Source organism: Phocoena sinus, chromosome 12 (genome assembly GCF_008692025.1).
Source record: "Phocoena sinus isolate mPhoSin1 chromosome 12, mPhoSin1.pri, whole genome shotgun sequence".
Lineage (NCBI taxonomy): Eukaryota > Metazoa > Chordata > Mammalia > Artiodactyla > Phocoenidae > Phocoena > Phocoena sinus.
In genome coordinates, this window is record NC_045774.1 from 78622601 (window position 1) to 78645818 (window position 23218).

The 23218-nt window shown below is 41.6% G+C and overlaps 1 protein-coding gene across 7 annotated transcripts in view; it reads right to left on the bottom strand.

Moving 5' to 3' along the window:
- MYO6 (myosin VI) overlaps positions 1-23218 on the bottom strand; it is a 144572-nt gene that overhangs the window by 83350 nt on the left and 38004 nt on the right. For 6 of the 7 annotated variants that reach the window (XR_004352529.1, XM_032651168.1, XM_032651167.1 and 3 more), the window contains exons 2-3: positions 6420-6562; positions 1170-1239 (exon numbers count right to left, since the gene is read on the bottom strand). Coding sequence is in view for 6 of the 7 variants with exons in the window: in XM_032651168.1 (XP_032507059.1) it covers positions 1170-1239; positions 6420-6536 (187 nt within the window). In the remaining variant the exon portion in view is untranslated. Of the gene's footprint in view, positions 1-1169; positions 1240-6419; positions 6563-7193; positions 7251-23218 lie in introns of all 7 variants that reach the window. The other variant, XM_032651165.1, reaches the window with a different exon arrangement.

Consider the following 23218-nt stretch of genomic DNA (forward strand, 5'->3'; position numbering starts at 1 on the left):
ATACGACAGAATCTCGTTCCTTTTTGTTGTTGTTCTGATTGCTGTTCAGAAAAATATGATCCCATCAGACAAACTCTTTAGCAGTTTTGGAAAGGAAGGGAGCGCCACATTTTTTCTCCCAGCCTCTTACACCTAATAACAACAGATACCATCTATTGAGAGGCTGTTAGAGGTCAGGCACTGCACCAAGCATTTTAAATGTATCATCTCTAAGCATGAAACATAAAAATCATTACTCCTGTTTTCCAGACGAGAAGCTCAAAGGGGAGAGAGAAACTGCCTGCGGGCACACAGCTTCCTAATGGCACAGTGAGAATCTGAACTCGGGGCTCCCCCATTACTCCTGTATTCCACGTCACATGGGGGGCGGATCTTACAGGCTTACTTAAATGCGAACTCCAGAGAAAACCAATAAGGACAAAATATATTCCTTTCTCCTACCTCTCTTCTTTAATTGCAGAGTTTTGAATGCCAGATACATTTAACGAAACCCATGACAGCTGGACGTGATTCTTAAATATTGCCACATAAAAAATGAAACACGATTACCGCTTTACCTTGAAAATGTTAAGAATAAACATGGCCTATTGCTCTGGATACAGTATTTTTTCACCAAAAATTCTAAGATAGTTATTCTAGATTATTCTAGATAAGTCAAATTAATGCTGCACTTTAGTCCAATGTTCTGAAATCAATTTCCAATTGGTACTTATTACGTAGTATTTTTTTTAATGTTTGTTTCCTTCAAAGGGTGACCCTAAATGGGTCCTCCTGACTCAACTTCCAAATTATTGAACCACATATACAGCAATAAAAATCTTCTGATTCCAGATGATTCAGAGGTTCAAAAAACAAAAAAAAAACCCCATAAAACCAAGAGATCTTTAGTTCAGGCTTCATAGTCAGTAAATGATTACCATTCCCTGTATTTACACAACTGAGATAACACCAAAAAGATATTCAGGAGAGACCCCTTCACCAAAGTGCAAATGTGAGAGAACAACGCATCTAGGACTGTGGGGCTCCTCCATTCACAGGAACCTTCAGGTCAAAAGGCAACATTTCTTCTGAACAAGGACAGTGTGCCCTGTGATATAATCACTCATATATTTTTTGAAGGAACAGTTTCCTTTTCTATGATGAGAACTACTTTTGAAATTGACACTTACAGTTATCTTCCACATCTTTTTTACTGTCCTCTTCTGCAGGGAACACTTGGTTTATGAGAGCCAGAAATGTCTGAAAAACAAAACAAGAGCTCATTAAACTAGAAGCTTACAAATAATAAGGAAGATAAAGGAGCTTAACTGACTGCATACATTGAAAATAATGGCAACGATATGCTCTTCATTAAAATGTAATACAAGATCCTACTACTTAACAAGTCATTACTCAAACATATTATCCATTATTACTATGAACATGGAATCAATAATGAAGTCAATAAAACAAAAACAAAACCTGTGCTGGGACACCTAGAGTGGGACAAAACAAGAAGTATATTACGTCTACATAGGTATGCTGTTTAACAACTTTTAAAAAAAATAAAAATGTTAATGTTTATGTATACAGCAGTTTTATTGTTTTAAAAAAGGAAAAAAGTAACATCCAATCAATCAATCAGATATACCAACAGACCATAATTTCATTAATGCTCTTGTCTGAGTAAAACACATTAGACACAAATTCCTGTACAGGAATGTGTCAAAAATATAAACAGTATCCGAAACTATTAGGTCCATAACATTACAGATATCCATGAATAAGCTGGTGTTTATTATATCATTTGAATACTATGGTAGAAACTCTAGAATTAAGATAGTATCTTGTAAGAGAGAAGAAATGATCTCAAATTACATCGAAAGAGAATTAAATTTTCTCCATGCCATTCTAATAGTTACCTATACATTTCTGTTTCTCAAACAATTACAATTACTCCTGTGGTTGAAGCTTCCATCCATAGCAAACCAATCTCTAAGGAAAACCTGTTCAATTATTTTAGAATACTTGCAGGTCTGTATATGTATATATATGCAAGAGTATAAGGCAAGGCTACTGCTATAGTTTACAGAGGAAAATCCAGGCTACTACTGCTGTACCTCAATTCAAAGTCACACCCAAATTAGAAAACTGTTACGCCCTGAAAACTCTAGAAGTTAATTAGTTGGAACCCACTACACACGTTCTTAACGTTAATAAACGAGGAAAGGTTTAAAGGATAAATCACAAGTTCAGAATTAGTCCATAACGTACATTAAGTATATTATGGTACTATAAAACAATCCACAATTTATAACAATGATTCTACAGGAAAAACACGTTCAGAAATCACCGCTAATGTCACAGATCTACGTGCCACTTTCACAGCCTCAGCAATGGGGCTAAAGCCTCCCCAGACCCCAGGTGTTGGCTCCATAAATGGGGTGCAGAACACAGAGTTCCTAGAATGGGAAGGTTAATAATCTTGGGGCTGAAAGGCCTGTAATGAGTCTAAAAAATTGTTTCTCTAGATCCTTTTTCACCCCCCCAAATGATCACCAGCCCCCATCTTCTTCTCCCCTCTACTACCTACTCAGTGAGAAGGAGGAAATCTGTTTCATTAAGGCAACTGTTTTCTCTTAGAGGAAGGAGGCTTTTTCTCCTATCAAGAGATCACAGTAAACACCTACCACCCAGCAAACACAGTGCACCCAGCTCCGTGACAACATGGACAAAGAAAATAGCGCCTGCACTTGAGAAGATTACAGTCTAGCAGGGAGGGGAGAAATGTAAACGAATGTCTCCAATAGCGTTACGGGAGGCGAAGAAGGTATACCACTCCTCAAAGCAAAGAGTAATCAACGGTAAACTCTGCTGCATGGGAGGAGGAAGAAGACACAGGGCATCTGTGGAAAACTTTCATAAAGGAGGTGACCTCAGTCGCTCCTGAGAGATGAATATTTACTAAATAGGCACAGAGCTGCGGAGAGCGGCATTCCAGGCAAAAGGAGTACCGTGAGTGGCGACACACAGAGCCCAGCACCACCTGGCTCCCTGAGGACCTGATAAACCCTGGGAGGAAGGCTGGAAGAGGAGGAGAAAGACACATAAGACTCAGCATAAGGGCAAGAGAATGAGGGGGAGACTGCTGGTCGACAAAAGACAAGACGAGCAACACAGACAGGGAAAAGGAAAGGTAGACCCTTAAATGCCATGTGTTTAGGGCTTTAGCCTGCAGGCCAGTCAGCTGCGAATATGGAACATGAAATCAACTGAGAGGTTCAAAATGGCATTTTTAGCAGAATAAAAGATATTAGAAAATATCAGAATGCATCACAGACGGTAAGGATGTTGCATTTGAATACACACACACACACACACACACACACACACACACACGATGCACATACTTGTTGACACGTAAAGTCTATTTGTCGTCAGTACACACGTACACACACATGAATAATACGTATACCTAATGTGATTTCAAATCTATTTCTTATGACGGGCCCATGGCTGACAAACTTTAAAAGGCACTGCCATCAACAAAGACAGGTTCCCCACTAGAGCTCATCACTCCCTCTTCTATGCTTCTACTGTATCAGCAAACAGATCCACTTGACTTGTCCGTTGCTTCACGCACTTCCTTCATTAAACACTGATGATCTCTACTCCATGAATCATCTACACAAAAGACTGCTTCTCTTACGGATCTTTTTAACCACACGGCTGTTATGACACTTCACAATTTACTAAGACCCTGATCAGAAAGTGGGGGCAGGGAGGGGATTAAGATGAAAAGAAATCCCTGAGAATTGGTTAACTTTCAAAAAGATTTTGTGAAAAGAAGCTTCAACTTTAGTTTATAAATAATCTACGATCCATAAAGTTTTCATGACGCCACAATTTGAATTTTAAGTGTTTTTATTGGTTCTGTGTGGGCACCTGATTAATACGAATAAGGCACAGCTGAAAGCACAAAATACTTAAAACTATAAAAAAGCGTACACCCGTAAATAAAGTTTCTTCTATCCCTGAACTGAATTATTTTGTTACTTATGGATATAAGAGAATACATATAACGAAATATAACTAGGAAATATACTTTTCATTTCATTTGGGGCTTTTGGTTTACTGTGCTTATAAGATACGTTAAACAAAAATGAAAGGAGACTTCGAAAGATAATGAAAGGCTCACTAAATTTCTGTCACCCCAGAACATACTACTTTGGCATACTGATTATCTTGAGTTAAAGGCCCTTGAGAAACAACAGATGTAAGAAGGGCACTCTGACCCTTTTTATTCCTGAGAGCAGGAGATAAAACTCCCGCGTGCAAGGTGCCCTCGCTCTACCAGGAGGAAAGAAGACATTCTTATCACCAGCGGAGGGAATGGAGACCAAGAGAAATCTGTGCAAACAAACCTAGTCTTGCCAGAGTAACCCTTACCTTCCTAACCACTTCTCCACCATTTACCACCCCTAGCCCAGACCCCAGTGCCTTATCAATTCTTCACAAATGTATTGTTTCTTTGTCTAAAAGCTTCCTGCTCTGGTCACTTCTTCAATTCTTCATTCTCTTGTGAAGGCTGCTGTGTACATGTAAAAATCTGATAAGAGTCGTATGCTTTCCTACTGTGGATGTGTCTTATGTCGATTTAATTTTCAGGCCCAGCCAGAGACCCAAAAGGGTAGAGGAAAATTTTTCCTCCCCTACAGCTTCAAATAAATAAAAATAATTGAGTTTCTTTTTTTAAATTCTTTCTTTTTTTAGAACATGTACTGCATTGTAAGTACAAATAGGTACTTGTTAATAAGAGGAAAAACTAGAAACACTTTGTCTTTTCTTTCCTGAGGGTATCTTTAATTGGCCGCCGCTAACATGGCACATTATATATTATGCATTTAGGTTCCTGGGTTGTTTACAGTAACAGAATAGTTTTCTCTGTGAACAGACCTCATGAGAGATCCACCTTGTTTTTCTAAGGTTCCCAGAAGGATGGCAGTCATATGGCATTAGTTAACCATGTATCAGTAGAACATAAATTATTCATGAACCCTGGCAGAGTCTAAAGTAAACAGAAATGACATCAACAAATTTAATTTAGTCAGAAGTCCTGCTTAAGGGGAACACTGATTAAACTGAAAAGTGTTAAGCTCTCCCACAAAATAGGTAGGCCCTACAGTCCCCATGAAGGCTGAAAAGACTCCAGGTCACTTTTCCCCCATACTATTCATTTTGTTACATTGTCTAGTCTATGTCTAAGCCTAAAAGGAAACAGACACCATGTGTACAAAATTAAAGTATGCTTTTATGTTTTAAAAAGCACCATTACAACAAAAATAATAACAGACGGTTGTGCTTAAGACTTAAATATCTTTATTTAATAGAAATATCTTTACTACAATCACATTATAATAAATTTAAGTAAACATAAAAGCTTTTTAAAAAATAATTAACAGCAGATGTAACCTATTATACATAGAATGGATAAACAACAAGGTCCGGGCTTCCCTGGTGGCGTAGTGGTTAAGAATCCGCCTGCCAATGCAGAGGACACGGGTTCGACCCCTGGTCCGCGAAGATCCCAAATGCCACAGAGCAACTGAGCCCGTGCGCCACAACTACTGAGCCCGCTCTCTAGAGCCTGCAAGCCACAACTACTGAAGCCCGTGTACCTAGAGCCCGTGCTCCGCAACAAGAGAAGCCACTGCAATGAGAAGCCCACGCACCACGACAAAGAGTAGCCCCCGCTCGCCACAACTAGAGAAAGCCCATGCACAGCAACGAAGGCCCAACGTAGCCAAAAATAAAATAAATAAACTTTAAAATAAATAAATAAATAAATAAACAAGGTCCTACTGTACAGCACAGAGAACCACAGTCAATATCCTGTGATAAACCATAATGGAAAAGAATATTTTAAAAAGTGTGTACATGTGTATACCTGAATCACTTTGCTGTACAGCAGAAATTAACACAACATTGTAAATCAACTATACTTCAATTAAAAAAGATTAAAAAAAGAATTATCCGGAAGCTAAAAAACAAAAAGCAAAATTTCATAACATAATCCCATTCACTTTTTATATTTTTACTTGGTAACATGTTGAATACATCACAGATATATTCATAACTTTAGTTATATGGCTTAAGGAATAAAAAATGTTATTGTTTATATTTTGTCATATAGCTATTTATTCTTAAGAATATGCTAATGAAAGGCCCACTAAATTACTGTCTGATTTTACGATGGGACACCATTTTCCCCGTAGGGTATGCATTCTGATTTAATCACACAACTCAGGAGAAAAGTAGGATTCACTGACCAGAAAACTGCTTTCCCCTATACTGTGCTAAAAAAATACTTACCTCATTGAAAAAGGGAGATACCTAAAGACACAAATCAAATTCTGAAATCTTTCTGAGAAACTTCTTACCTTGCCTTTTTGGTTCAAGGGTTCAATCGTTAAGCTGTCAGGGCCAATATCCACGATATTGCCCATCTGAAATCCATCCGTAGGGTGCGGCGCCCAAACGGGCTTCCCGTCCTCCATTTCTGAAGGGAGCTATCCACTATCTCCTGTTTCAAAGGAACGAACAAAGCAACGTGAGTAACTCTGGAAATGAAAAAAGATAACAATCTTTTTTTCAGTTAGCATGTAAATCGCGATTCTTAGAAACACACGAGCACCCCTGCAGGGGTAATCCCCACCCCCTGCCATCCCGCTGCACCCACCCCTGTACCACCTGTACAGGGGGACCAAGCAGAGGCTGCTCTACCCGCCGGGAACACCTGCTTTGCCACCGTCTTCCTTCGGTGGTGACTGCAGTCAGAACCAGCTACACTTTGAGCAGCGCAGAAAGAGAGAGCCAATGGTCACAGTTTTTACCTCTTGCCCACTGTAACTTATACTAGCACTCCTTTTTGCTGCCTGAAGTATTCCCGATTGCACAATAAATTAAACAGTCATCCGAAGAGGAGACGTTATTGTGTGGAGTTGGCTAAGACTTGAACAATAAGTCTATCTTAGACCCTGAGGGATAAAAATGAGACACAGGAGAGGTTACTTCCTCTGGAAGCCTTTCCCTGACAAGCTGAGACTACACGGATGCCCCACCCCTGTGCTCCCTAGAGGGAGACCCACAGAACCACTGGGCATACTGCTTTGTCGTCTTCTTATTTTTTTACTGAGGTAATAAAACTTACATACCGTGAAATGTACAAATTCTAAGGTTACAAGTTGATGAGTTTCCACACCTGGACATACCTGTTCAAACAAACACCCCAATCAACAGACAGAACATTTCCATCTCACCAGAAAGTTCCCTTGTGCCTCCTTCTGGTCAATCCCTACCTCCAGAGGCACCCACCGTTAAGTACGCATGCTTCTGTGTATGGCTTCTCTCATTCAACAAAATGTTCTGACGTTCAGCCAAGCTGCTGGGTACACTAACCCACTGAATCACATGCACAGGTGTCTACCTGCTGTCCTGGACATGAACGTTTATATTGTTTCCAGGTTTTGCCTATTTTGAACTCTAGGCTAGTTTTTCAAGCATTCCTAGAAAGCTGCTTTCGTGCTTGGCATTCTCAGACCTAACATTTACCATTCTGTCTTTTGAGAGTATCCCAAAGGGTCCATAACATATAAAATATTTAATTTTAATGAGCTTGGATTCTGTGAGACTAACGTGTTATAATGAATCACCCAGTCAGTGATCCCAGATGTCCTAGTTTCAGCACCTCAGCGGGAACTTACTTTTCCTTACTTATCTACACTTGAAGAAGACACGTGTGCCCTAACTCGCCTCTTGTGTGGCGTCCTCAGATCTGGGATTTCCCACATGGACGTTCCATCAGGCCTAGCCTCTCACGTTAGACAAGGCTGTCTGGTATATAGTTCAATCTAAACACTGCTAACTATTGGCAAGTCTGCAACGTGCTTGCTAATTAATGTCTTCCATGCCATGGCTACAGGATGGCTTCTGCTGTCCCCACGCAGTAAATGCGACTAGGTTTCAGTGCCATTCAGGGTTAAGAAATTAACTGAGGGTTCTCCACAGAAGTGAATGAGTAACACTGCTTCAGAGCTGCATTACCACACCTTCACACACCTACATCCACACACCTTCCCTAAATAATCGTATCTAGTCCCATGCTTTAAATAGAATCTATATATCACACCTTCCCTAAATAATTGTATCTTGTCCCATGCTTTAAATAGAATCTATAGATAAGTGATGCCCAAATTGATTCCTCCGGCCTATACAGCACCACTGAGCTCCCAGGTGTTTAACCTGCATACTGGACACCTCCTCATGGAGACATCTAACAGATGCAACATTGTCATTATATCATTACTCTGCTCCACCACATTCATTGCATCACTAAAGGCACCAACACCGTTCATTTTAAATCAAACCCAGAGTCATGCTCAATTCTTCCCGCTCCTTCCAAACCCCTATCGCCCCCTAATCCTGTCGGCCCCCTAACCTCCAACAGGGTATCTCAAATCCACCCACTTCCCTGGATCTGCTCTGCCTTCCTGGTCAAAACCAACATGGCCTTTTACCAGGACTCCTGTCATTAACTTAGCCACCTGCCCACTCTTGCCAGTATGCACAGATCACCAGAAATCCTACTGAAGGTAAGTCTGATCGTGACATTCCTGTTGTGTCAGGGCATGGCCTAGCCCTCGTGTGTCGCCAAGGCCCAGCACGGAGCAGGCTACCCAACCTTCACCGAGTGACTGAATGAACTGTTCACACAGCTTGCGAGGAGTAAAAGGAGATGCTCTCCTAGAAAGACTTGAAAGGTCTTAAAACCTAGGCTTGAAATTAAGCTCCACCACTGTCTGACTAGCTCTTAAGTAAGTTACTTAATCTCCCTGATCATTATCTTTATCCTTACCCATAAGTGACAATATCACTTACCTTACAGAATTGCTATGAGGATTAAGTGACGTAAAACTGAGATCCCCATTCTAATGGCACCCAACAGATGCTAGCGACACCTCTTCCCTTACAGTCCCCCATATCCCTTGTTCGAAGCCACCACTAAATTTCAAGTAAACGGTCTTGTGATAGTTCTAAATACAAAGGGAAATTATAGAATAGTCATAAGGGATCGTTTAGAAATCATGAGGTATCTGAAGAAAAAAAATCACAGTGAAGCAAAACCCACAAAGTCAGAAAAGAACGTCAAATTTCCTTGAACTATTTAAATTGTTTTCCCATTGTGAAACACTTGCTGCAGCTCCCCAGTTAAGATACCAGATTTAAAGCTACACATCCAACGCTGCTCCTTCCTCAAACCCCTAAATCTACAGTAAAAAGAGTCTTTAAACTAAAGACATCAGTGCACAAGGAGGGGGAGAGCCCAAGAGGAGACGACAGCAACGACATTCTGGAAGCTGGGAAGCGAGCGGCCGGTGTGCTAACTGACTTAGCAAACCTAAGAGACAAACCCCAAATCTGGGATGGGGAAAGAGGAACGATAACCCACCGTTACACCACCGAAGCAAGGGTGAAAAGAGGAGTCTGGCATCAGGGAGACTAGGGGAAAGCTGTCTGAGGAAAAGACTTCCTAACGCCAGCCGCACACACGGCACACAGCTGGGCAAACGCCACCTCCCTCCCACCATCACCCCAACAGAAACCTAGAGGTTGTTCTCTGAAGGAGACAGAGGGTCTCCGGAAAGAGAGACACCAGGAACGACTGAGGCTGTGCATACCGAAACTGCCACGTGCTGGCAGAACTCCGTTCCTGACCGAGCTTCAGTTAGGCTCCTCTGAGCCCTCTTCTTGACGAGGCCTCCACTAGGCCCTCGAGTCTGTGCTGTCCTTGTTCGGCCTACAGAGGCCAGTTTCAGCAAGGATCCTGCTAAGCCGGTTTAGAGAAATTCTCTCACCCTTGATATCTTATCAAGTTCCTCATCCCCTACCTTCGGTATATAAATCCTTAATCTGCCTTCAAAAAGAATCCCTTTAAGTCAGTTGAGCAAGCATCCCCTACCTGTGCTGTTTCCACTTAGTCTTTTTCATCCGTTGACCCCTGCACTCTGCTCACTGGCTATAAATCCCCAGCTGTCTTTGCTGCATTCAAAGTGGAGCCCACTCGTTCTCCCTATTGTAACACCCCTTTGTTATAGGCTGAGTGTATGTGTCTGCTATGGACTGAATTGTGTCCCCCCCAGACATTCATATGTTGAAGCTGTAATCGCCCACGTGACTGTATTTGGAGACAGGAGGTAATCACGGCTACTGACATCATAAGGGTGGGGTCCTAATCCAATAGGATTGGTAGCCTTACCAAAAGAGGAAGAGAGACATCTCTCTACCTCAATGCACACACTATAGGGAAAGGCCACGAGAGCGGCCCACAGAGCGGCAGCCATCTGAAACCCAGAACGAGAGTCCTCACCGGAATCCGACCATGCTGGCACCTGATCTCAGACTTCCAGCCCACAAAACTGTGAGAAAATGTCTGCTGTTTAAGCCACCCAGTCTATGGTATTTTATTACGGCAGCCCAAGCAGGCTAATACACTCCTACTGCAATAGTCATGAATAAAGGCGTCTTTGTCATTTTAACAAGTGTCAGAATAATTTTTCTTTAAGAACGTGATAGCGGAAATGAAATATTCACTAGAAGGTACAGAAAATAAAGTTGAGACTATCTTTTTCAGAAAGCCAAGAAAGAAAAAAAAAAAAGAGTTAGAAAGTGGAGGGCAAAAAAAGAAAAAGTAGAAGAAAAACAGATATAAAAATGAGACAAGTAAAAAGATTCAGCATCAAAATACCAGGTAAAACAGACATCCTGTTCCCTTCAAAACACAGAGGGGAGAAAGCTTTCCAATATCCAAAGACAATTCACCAGAACTGAAAGGCATGATTCTCTAGAGTCTAGCCAAGATGCCCATTAAGTCCTCAACACAATAACTGGAAAAGGACAGACAAAAGGACAACATGTCACATGTCAGAACACCAGAAATAGAAGATGCTGCACATTTTCAGAGAAATGGTAGAAAAAGGGGGGAAAAAACATGCGTCATATCCAAAGGATCATGAAGCAAAATGGCTTCAGCAACACTGAAAGCAGGAAATCGATAAAGCAATGCCTTTAAAATTCTGACAGAAAATGATCTCCAATCTAGAACTCAGCACTTAGGCAAATTACCAGTTCAAACTGGAGCAGTATGACCCCAGAAGAGCCACTGTGAACACCACTATCAAACACACCCACTGCCTCTGGACTAGGCCAGTCTGGCCCAGATTCTGATCTGAACTTATCTTTCTGTAACTCTGAGTCGATGATGTAACTTGTACCTGGAGGAGCTGGTAGACACTCACTCCCCCCTCTATTAAATTAAAGATTATCTTCTACTGAGTGCAAGGCTTTCACGAAAATAAAACCTCTTTTAAAATAAGGCTTCATTTAATTAGTTTTGGAATCCTAATTATTTATAACATAAATTACCCTTCATTAATGAAGTCTGGTTTATTCATTCCACAAAAGAAAATTCTTCTGACATATTACTATTTGTCCCCATAAAAGCATTCAGAAAACCCATACAAGCAACACTCATACATATGAAGCAGGTCTGCACAGGAAGAGCAGTTAAACAGGTGCTACTGTACTAGAAACCATGAACACATTAAGAGCTGACTACATATGCACTGCAGCAATACAAAAGAAAAAAATGATAAGCTCTGGGGCTGGCTAAGCAAATTTAAAATTCTGGAAATTCCTTAAGTTATTCAGGAAGAGAGGGAATGCTCTATAATACGCTATCATCAACTGAAAATTATCTCATTTTTAGCATTTAACTGACAGCTGATATTTTTAAAGTAAGCACTATAGCAGTCGATAGAAACGCAATCTGTAGCCTGTCAGAGGTACGATGCGAACTTTCATTTAGGCTTTGTTGAAAAGCGAAAAGCAGATCACCAAGAGGCTCCCTGGAGAGCAAACGTACTGGAGGCCAGGGTGACAAATACATACACATCCGTGTCCTTTTTTCTCGGCAACTCCAGAGATGATCCCAAAAGGGACCGTGTACCCAGAGCTGAACGTGTAGACACAGCCCACCAAATAGGAACCATCACCCGCCATGCCGCCATCACCTTCGAAGATTACCCTTTTAAACTTGTGATTGTGATAGATGACAATGCCTTGTTTTTATTAGCTAGGGTATTAGAAATTGAGTACTAGCTAAAGTTAATTTAGAATTGAGCTGAAAGAGCTGGCATAAGATACCAAGAAAGCAAGGAAGAAGCATTAAACAGGGAAGGAAGAACCCTTATAAGACTTGCCTTCCACAGTCAGTCATTCTGTAAACTAGTATTTATTTGACCACCTAGTATATAACACATACTGCTAGCTGCTAAAGATACAATGATAGGCCAAAAAAAAAAAAAAAAAAAAGACATGGGCTGGCCTCATGGAGCCTTCCAACAGGAAAACAATCACTTGGAATAGAGCAGTAAACCAAACTGGCAAAAATCCCTGCCCTCCAGGATCTTAAATTCTAACTGGGGGTAAGGGAGCTGTGTAGATGTATCAAATTTGCCTTTTAAAAGGACTACTCTTTCATCTGGCCAGGCCCCGGCCCTGTTGATCAAAAGAATGTTATGTGCACCTTTGGCACGCAAGCTTGAAACTGGCAACTTCTCTCATCTGTATCAGTGTATCCTGAAGGCTATTAGCTTCCCAGGTGTCCAGACGCTGTGAGAAAACTGGGCACCAGGTAACCGTTGGCCAGTGGCTGGTGCATTTTGTGTGTACCTAGCACAATCTTTCATTGAGCGTTTCAGTTCCCTAAGAACTTACTTGTACACCAAAATTCTCAAAAATATTTCAGCAGGTTTCCCTTTAGTCACTAAATTACCTTGTAAAAGGCCTTCCTAGAAAACATTTCCCAGTTAACCTTGTTCAGCTAGTAATAAAGTATGGGAATTACACAACTGCCATAATACGGTATTACACATTCACTGCAACACATTCATATTAAAATTGATTGTGAACGTCTTGATATTATCGGCAATAAATATTCATTAACAACGGGGAGGAAATACCTACCACTAAATACAAACTCCTGACAAAGAAATAAAATAAGAAGGCATCTAAAGATAAGTTCTAAAACCTGACTACCTGAATTCAATTAAGAAGTAATTTTGGTATTCACTCACTTTTTCAACGTGTATTCACTGAGTACCTACTAAGTGCTAGCTACTGTTTTTTAGGCTTAGATATCGACAAGAAAATACAGAGCTCTAATGTTTTTTAGTGGAAGACATACAAAAGGAGCAATGTCTAGACCAGCTACGACATGCCTTCAGATTTCGGTAGTACTAGGTCCAGTTCATCAGAGCGTAATGAGTGACCTAATCACAGCCTAGTGAGCGATCCTAATGAGTGACCGTTTTTACAAAGGTTATGTTGTACTTCCAAATGTAACTTCAGAAAGCCCAATGTACCCACTGGTGTTTCAAGCTAAGCCCATCACAACCTGACTCTTCCGAAACAGCCTCAGAACACCACGGTTAACTAGCTTAACTGGTATAGCTAAGACGAACTAGCTAACAAAAAAAGAGGATAAAAAATAAGGCAAATATTTTATTAATAAGTTTATTATACGGTTATTAAATATTTAAGGTATTTTATAAGATGATCTGAAAACTGATACAATCAGGCCAATTACTCCAAATACATATAATCTGAATTATGAGAACTGGTTATATGATTTTCTTATAGGTTTTACAGAAATCATAACTATATTTAAGCTATAAGCTCCTACATAAATTACTATCACAAAACAGATTTGAATTTAGACATAATTCAAATAATACATGCAGACAACCTATATACCAAGATAACCTGGCCACAGCTTAGATCATCCTAAACAAAGTTCTGTATTATTCAGAGACTAAACATCCCAGTTTACTTCAGAAGCTCAAAATTTCCTTTACAGATGTTAAAATACCAGAATATAACAGCAAGATATTAATTTATGCCCGGTGATTTAAATTTTCCACATCCTGTGACTAATGATAAGATTTTATTTATCATCCAATGATTACATCCAGACCTTCCCTGGATAATTAGTGCTAGATCTAAAAGTTTGCTGGTCTTTCAAAAGAGGAGTTTGTAAAAGACTGAAGACTTCTTCATTTTCTCCACCAAGGGACCATGTTAACCTCCCAATAAGGGGCTAATGAAAAGAGCAATCCGATTTCAAGAAACCACGTTGGTCTTCAAGCCAAAGAAAGGCCTCTTCTCCGGGATGACCCCGCCTGTGTAAAATGGCCCTACTCTGCTCAAACTGAAACATTCTGCAGCTCAAACTGCAGGCCCCAGTTCAATGTTATTCAAATTTGTCAGGAACCAAAGGTCTGTGTGTGATCAAAACCAGTCTAGACTGTACACTATCATCAATCAAGGTGATAAGAAGTTTGAACAATCCTTGGGCCTTTAAACACATCTGTGACATCTCTGGCATTTGAACTCTCCTAAGATGTCCCAAAACAGGAGGTGAATATTTTCACCTCTGAGCGGCAGGGTCCGTTTTAAGAGGTGGTCCCAAGTCCAATCCAATTCAGGCCACACAGTTCTCCTGAGATAGGAACTCGTTAAACAAACCAACCAACAAACTTCTCAAATGCTACGATTAGGAGGAATAAACCAGGAGAGACACTAATTAAAAAGGAAGGGTGGAAGGCGCTGCTCCACTGTCATTTCTATCACTCTTTCATAAATGAGCCAATATAATCCAGGATATTCAATGAAGTTCTCACGTCATTTATAAGACTAAGGTTTTGTTTTGTTTTTAACTCTACTAACTTGGGTTGTGTGTGTGGGTATGTGCACACATATATCACTCAGAACAGGGACTGAAGGCACAGTGACTTTTTTTCTCACAGCTGGGATGGAGTTCATTCAAGTGGTCAAAGGAAACCACAGATTCACAACATTTCACAGATCTTCGCTATGTACAGGCGTCACACTAAAACACTCCGACATGTTACCTCGCTTCATGTTTACAGCTCTGGGAGGCAGCTACCATCCCCGTTTTGAAAGTGAGGTTTGGAAGTTTGGGCAAGCTGCCCATATAGAGACAACTGAGAAACGAGTGTAGAGGCGAGATATGAATCCTGTGTGACCCTGAGTCCAAACTCATCATCACCGCACTGCACAGCTTTGCTTCAAGCTTCCTGTGCACACAGCGGTTTGTATTTGTCACCAGATCTGGAAAAAACCCCAGCTGTATAATGCTCTGCTGTCCTAACCTATGCTTTAATGGCATAAGAAATCAATGAAGGTTAAAAGATCTGTAAAGGCTTTATGAAAGCCCTCTTACCACTTCTTTCATAAACATTAAAATGTTTATTATTTCTTATGTGTAAAGTCTTGACTTGGATTTAAATTCTTTCATGGGTAGATTACAGGCAAGCACAAACTAGAAGTTTTTGGCTTGGGTGCTCTGTGCTGCAAGGTAAACCTGATGATACGTGGGGGTAATTCTGTCTCCCAGTTAATACTGCATTTAAATGACCAGCTGAGAATCGGGGATAACGAAAGGGATTGGAGGCTGTTGTTGGAATTTCTCACTTTATTGATGCAGTTATGAGATATTTTTATATTGTTGTTTCTTTCTGAACTGACCTATCAATAAAAATATGCAATAAGAATGTTCAGATATTCTACAAAATGAGAAACAAACTGTCTTTTCAAATTTCTTTTCAAATTCAATTTATTTAACCCCACTCTACAACGTGCTTTGATGACAGTGTCGACCAAACTATCTGTATCTACCGAACTGTCTACCAAACTATCCGTAAAAATTCAAATTTTCTCACTTTTTAAAGTAACCAAGTACTCCTCGAGCTTTCATCACCACAACTTACCAGTCTGTACGTGTGTCCATGTATTCTGCTCTCCTGTTTATTTCTGAGGCCAAGCGGGCCTTCCTCATACCTAAGACCAATCCCTGTATTTACCCCCCAGATCCTACCCCCTCGGGCCACGCAAAGACAGCGCTTCAGCAACATCCATCTCTGCTTCTTTCCCTCCCCCTTCCTCTCGTCATCCACTTCCCCTCCTCACCGGTGGACTACTTTCCCACTCACTGCCTCCATTTCCTCCCTTCTTGTCCTCTCTTGAACCCACGCCTACGGGGCCTGCATCCCCACCCTTCAGGGCCTCCGGCGACCTCCTCCCCACTGCTAAGTCATGTGAGCGGGTCTCAGTCCCCGGCTTCCTCAAGTAAGCAGCCTCAGCTGACAAGAGCTGAGGGCTCTGCCCTGAAGCAGCTCCTCCAGGGACCTCAGGATCCCTCACTCTTCCGGTCTGTTCCCTGGATCGCCTCAGCTCCCCTGGCTGCATTCCCCTTATCTTTTCACCATCAGAAACTCTTGGGGGATCAATCCCCGGGCCTCCTCTCCACGTACTCTCCTCCCCCACCTGGTCTTGTCGCATCCAGTCCTACGGCTTTAAGCGCGACCCACATGCGGGTGCTGCCCACAGCTGACTCCCCTGGCCTGAACTGCAGCTGCCTCGAGCTCAGGGAATGCTCCGCTCCACTCTTCAGGAGGCGGCGGCCGCCTCCAGCTTGGCCCTGCGACGGCCCCCAAGCTCCCCTTCCTGCGCCTTCCTCGCTTGGTTCCCCCCTTCTCATCCAACGACAACTTCATCCTCACGCTTGTACGCGTCAACACCTGTGAAGTCATCCTCCAGCCTCCTCTCCCTCTCCCGGGCTGCATCCAGTCCTTCAGCAAATCCTCTTGGCGCCACCTTCAAATTCTCTCCAGAACCTGAAGAGGCCCGACCAGGGAACCCAACCGTCGGCCGCACTGCCCGTCCCTCACCAAGATCCCACAGCGGCTTCTGGCTGCCCTCCCTTCCTCCGCCTTGGTCCGCGCAGTCAGGGCCGGTACAGCCGTCAATCTGACCCTGGCACAACCTAAGCCACTGCCGCCCTCCTCACTCACATAAAAGCCCACGGCTTCCCGAGGGCCCGCAGACCCTTCACAGACGCTCTCCCCGGCCCAACCCCTCTGATGCCGCCCCGCCAGCGCCCCCTCACTTTACTTCATTCGCGATGGTCTCCGTGCTGTTCTTTAAACGCGCTAGGCACGCCTGTGTTTCAGGCCTCTGGTATTTACCGATGCAATCCCTCTGCCTGCAAGACAGTTTTCTCCGTACCTTCTTCGGGACCTGGCTCCACTGTCACCTTCTCAGGGAGGCTTCCTGCATCAGCTTCCCGAAAACAGAAAGCCCGCCCATCCTCCCGAAACCAGCACAACTTAACGCTCTCCCCAGCCTTGCTACTAACATCTGGCAAACTTACTATGTGTTTTAGTTATTTAGAATATAAGCTTCTTCAGTCCAGGGACTTCATTTTATTCACTGCTATGAACCCAGATGCCCAGAACAATGCTTGGCACAAAACAGGTATCTGTTAAACGGACTAATTCTACGGTCCTGCCACCTATAAAAATAGCTAGTGTTACTGCGGTGAGATGAGAAACCAAAAACAAAGAAACGGGACACTTCAGTGACCAGTTCCATCACAGCAAATATAAACCTGCCACCAGGCTTCCTGAAGTACTGAAGACAGACTAAGGAGATCCACTTGTGCCTGAGGGCCCTTGAGACGGGAGCCTCAACACCTTTTCAGCAGCTCCCAGGTCCCTGCCCCTCCTGATTCATCAGGGAACACACCTCATGAGATGTGTTTCTGAATTGTGTGTTGACCCGTTCACATCTTGTTCGGCCTCACGCTCATTCTCAATTTTCTTTGGTTAAAGTTAAGGGCTGATGTCACACGTCTCACGTGACTCAACAGGAAGCAAACAAGAATCCAGGAAGAAGGTGGTTAATGTCACTGTGAGCAAGGCACTCCCACCGCTCCACAGGCCATGGGAATAGGAAGCATCCTTTGACGCAGGTGAGCTCGTTACTGACCGAGCTGGGTCACGACAGAATGTTCCTAACGACCACAAAGGCTTACAGAAAGCAGTTTTTCAACAGGGCAGGAATTCTGTTTCTAACTTTTAATTAAAGTCATAGAGTAAATATGCCTTAGACACTTGAGTTTAAAAAAAAAAAAAAAAAAAGCAAGCCAGCAAGTGTAAGAGAATCAGTAAATCTTTTTCACAAAATTAGTCCTCAACCAAGTATCCGAGGATTTCTAGGTGTGAGCCTACGAGTCAACCATGCTGTTCGATAATATCTCCTAACAGGAATCTCACCAGCTTTGGAAGGACAAACTGGAAACTATTTACGGACTTCAGGAACCATTTCTCTTTCTCGACTACCAACCACTAGTAGGACAGGCAACCATCAGAGCACTGAGATGTTAAGTCTCTGACAAATCCATGCCGAAACCGCTCCCAGAGAAAACACGGAGTGACTCAGCTAATTCCACTTCGTCTCACTTTCATAACGCGCGGAACCATGCTTATCCTAAACTTTAACTATGCGAGGTAGCCACCGGATGATGAGGCTGTATAAAGACGTTAAAAACATGGCTTCCTACAAAATGTCATCTCTTCAGCGCTTAACATCACACAGCTCCCGAGTGAGTCTGAAGGGGCCTTCGAATCGTGAAGTGGCCTGATTACAAACACATTCTACTGAATTTACTGAACTCCTATTATGTGTCAGGCATAGCACCAGAAAAAAGAAAACGAGTAGTTCTCATCCTGAACAATAAACAAAAGCACATTTTTTTCTTAAAAATGAAACACGGGTACAAATAACAACTCCCAAAATTACAAAGTTATCTCCCATTGCCATGTAAAGAATTCAAACTAATTATTTCACGGCAGGGTCAGGGGAAAGTAACTAAAGTGATAACATCCCAGGTATCCAAATGCGGAGGCGGGGAAGGGTGGTCAGAAATCCAGCCCCGCAACACTGCCCCTAAGTGCCCTAAAGTAGGTACGGTTAGTCTACACCACCTTCTCTTTCCTCACCTTTTCCCCATCCGAGGACACTAACGTAGGCCCCCAAAACAGGCAAAAATCAAAACACAGTGGCTACCTTAATTCCTCGAGATGAAGATTCTAACCCCAAGCTACACAAACCTTACGTGTTAGTAAGTAAATTAGGGGAATAAACCAAAGCAAGGATTTTCTTGCTTTATAAACAAGTCTACATTTGCCTGCCTTAGTAACTGCCTAGGACTCAGACTCTTCTGAAATCTTAATTTGAACATTTCAAACACTGATGACATTCATGATGTTCACGTTGCTTCTCCTGGATCTATCATCTTTGTCCCTCTCCCATCTACAAACACCTTTGTCCTTCCCTGGCCATGCTGTCCTACACAAATAAGAGACCAAAGTAAAATACTCTTTTATGGGAACATTAAGACAGGATGACTCTGGCTACCTGACTGATGTCAAACCAAGGGGGCCTCGACTTTGGAGAGAGAGAGTGATGTAAGCTGGGTCTCGAAGGTCCAAAGATTTCAACAAATAGAGAATCAGGGAAGAGCATTCCAGACCAATGAAAGAACAAAAGGAGAAATTCAAAAATGCAAAACTGAAGCTGGAGGGTGTATAGAAAAGGAGAAGAAGGAAAAAGAAGATAGAAAGGCAGATCCATGCCAAAGCATAAAGGGCCTTAACTCTGATTCTTTATTCCACAGGCAACGGAGAGCCATCTAATTAGATTTGCATATTAGAAAGATCACGGTGTTCTGGTAGAAAAGACTGTGTGTGAGAATCCAACACAATGAGGAAAAAAACATCCAATTAGGGCAGTGTCAGAGAGAATGACAAAACGGGACAGAAACCAGATAGCAGTAAATAATTAGTGAATGCATGAACAGACAGAGGGAACAGGGTTAGTAACCAACTAGGTGTTTCAAACAAAATTAAATGAAAACTGATTGTTACAATCTGTTGGACTGTACATACCCCTCCAATCAGATATATTCGTTGCTGGCCATCCAACTTAGCATTTCCCACAAATGTTCTGGATAAATAAAATTAAGGAAATAGGGTAACACAATAGATTCTCAAAACATGGATAAAAACACAAAGATTTACCAGTTGGCAGAGTTTAGGTGAAAGTTAGTATTTTTTTAAAAGGTAGATTTTGACTTAAAAAAAGTATACATGGCCAAATAAATCAAACACTATAACTGGGATTTCTCTGAGTGGAAAAATCTACCTGGATTTTTGATTTTTCAGAGCATGACTTGAGACAAACACAATTTATATGTTACTGTGATCCCTTATACAAAGTGTGTTACGAAACTACAGTGGTTTTGTCAAGGCACGTGATAGTTAACTTTTCACAAACAAAAATAATCACTCTAAAATGTAAAATAGTGATTATATGATCCAAAGATTCGTGCAGCTTCCCAGCTCATAAAACATGACATCATCTCAAAGAAATGCTACTTACAGGGTTAAAGGGCTTCAGTTTTCCTAAACAGAGTTAAAAGTAAGCAAGCTGTTTTGTTTCTTCATTAGATCTCCCAGTGAAAACCCTCTCCTCCACTGCACTTTGGGCATTTTGCCTTTACTCCAACATAGCTATGAATGGTTTCCTTTAAAGCTGCTGCTTTCCACCTACACCAAAATTCAATCTTGAGTTTTTACAGTATCAACTTGATTTGTCAAGTCCCTAGTTACTGCGGTCAACTGAGTCCAAAAACTTTAAGTCAGGGTAGTTCTTGAATTCAGTTACTATTTTTATAATCGCATGCATCTTGTGGACATAATTACACAGTAATTATTCAACAATTAAAATTCAACTCAGCTACAATTTAGTCTCAGTTCACAAGAATTACTGTCCTAGAATAGAATCCAATAGAACTACTGAGTACTCTTCATGAGGAAAAGAACTGCTTCTCACCCTGATTTCACTCTGCTTTTTTTCCTTCCGTTTAGTTGTTCACTTAAAGTGGTGTGAATTACAGTCTCACAGTCCTATTCAATACTGACAGCACTTCAGGAAGATGCACTTTATGTTAACTTTTTTATTAAAGTGATAAAAGAACGGGGTTTTTTTTTAAGCCGAATATACTATTTTAAAAGGCTTATATAACCATCACAGGGCCCTGCCCTCCCGTCTCCCCCGTGCCCAGCTGCCCGCTGGACCCGCTACCCAGCATCATCCCGGGCTCCCTTCACCCTCCCTCCTGGGTACACGCTGGAGTCCTTTCACGTCCACCTTCATACCTAGTGATAGACAATGTGTGCTCGCACACACACACACACACACACACACACGCACACACTGAATTCCAGGATGAAAGTCATTTTTCTTCAGGATTTTAAAGGTGTAACAATTAGCATCCACAACTGTTCTGCCTTTCAGATGCCCCATCCCCTTATCTCCTCTTTCTTCTCCCCTCTGAACTGCAAGCATCAAGGATCTAAACTTGTCCTCATCCTGCCAGCTCTGTACCTTGATGCTGCTCCCGAGTTTGCTCAAATACTCCTCGTTTCTATCATGCGTTCCTTTACCTCCTTATTCCACCTGCTTGGAAATGTCCCCACTCGACTTTCTAATCCTACTGTTGAAATTTCTACTTCTACAATCACATTTCTAATTTCCCTCCACTGTTTTTGTTTCCTTCTTGTTGTTTTTTTTTTTCCTATTGTTTCTGCTCTTTCTCTTTCATGGGAAGGCTTTCCTCAACACATTCGTTTTCCATTCACATTTACAAGGCATGTAAAAGCTGACCAGGAGTTCTGTAGAGCGAGACCATCACCCGGCAGGCAGTCTTCATTCTCAAGTACCCGGGCAGCACTCAGCCTTTCTGTGGGCGTGTTCCCACTGGTAGTATCTGTTCATCTTACTCTGGTAAAGGGCCATTTTCCAGAAAACAAGGCCTCTGGTCTCTGGCAAAACAGTCACGGAACCGGGGGCCTCACCTCTTCACACACAGCCTTTCAGTCAAGCCCCCCGGTTTTCTGCCAAGTCTTCAGCCTCAGCTTCTGTACTAACTGAAACCCCCAAACCCGAAGCCTTGCAGGGAGCCTTCAGTTTGGTCTGATCTGCTCGTGTTGGTTTTCTTCTCTGAAAGAACTTAGAATACAGATCCCTCTAGTTAACTAAGTCAGATAATATTCCTTTATCCCAATTTGCTGAAATTCCTCATCTGCTACTACCTCCTTCTGATCTCTTTGCCACAGACTTCTACCTTTTTTTTTTATTCCTGTGCTATCATTTTAATGAAGTCTCAGGAGAGAAAGAAGAGATAAATGTATGCAAACAAGAAATTCATGTTTAACAAACAAAATATTTTTATAGAATAACTCACTGCTAATTATTTTCATCATTGCAATCGGGAATGTTTAACAAAGCAAAGCCTATTAATCTGACAATTTCACAACATCTGAAATGTTAATCATTGTTTTTTTAAAAAGCCCCAATACTTTATTAACACAATTATTCATTATTTAAGAGTTTTTTAACTTAATTTTTAAAAGTCTGCCATTAAATGCATTTCAGGTAAGTGAATTGTGGTCTTGCTGACTTGTATTCTCACTGTCATTGTAAAACTGGGAATGTGTTCCCTAAGGGGAAAGAGGCTTAATTCCAGGGTAGAGTAAAATCATACAGTATCTTTTCAATTTTAAAATCATGAAAAGAAAATAAGTTTCACAGAAATGTTAACAGAAATACTCAAATGTATACAATAAATGAAAAAGCACAATAAAGGAAAAATGTAAGTACCCAAAGCTAGCAGAACTCCCGCCCATCATTCTTCACTTACTGGACCCACCACATGGTACCAGTCCCATAAAAGTCCTACAACTTTTGCATTTTTGCTTTATTTCAGTATTCTCAAATGCTACATTCTAAGATTCAACAGCTGGATGAAACAGATGTAGAAAGATTCAGGAAGCTTCAGAGAAGCTCTACCACTCTGAAAAAGCTTGAGAGAAAACACTGTAGTTATTTTTTGGCATGACAAAAATACACGTTTGGGATCTTAATTTCTCTGGCACAAATTCTCCTTTTTTAACTCTGTAAAAATAATTATACAGTCCAACCTACCTTCTAGAGAATAATCTACTCTTACCTTGTTAACAAGATACTGACAGCCCATATCATCATCCAAGGTACCCCATTAACATCAAGAGAGCAAAATCATTTAAAACATGCTAGATTGGATCAAGCCATGAAATAAATTCATCTTAACCCAAAACTAAGAACCAAATAACCATAGTGACTGGTGGACCAACTCTTCAGCAGAATATCAGAATTT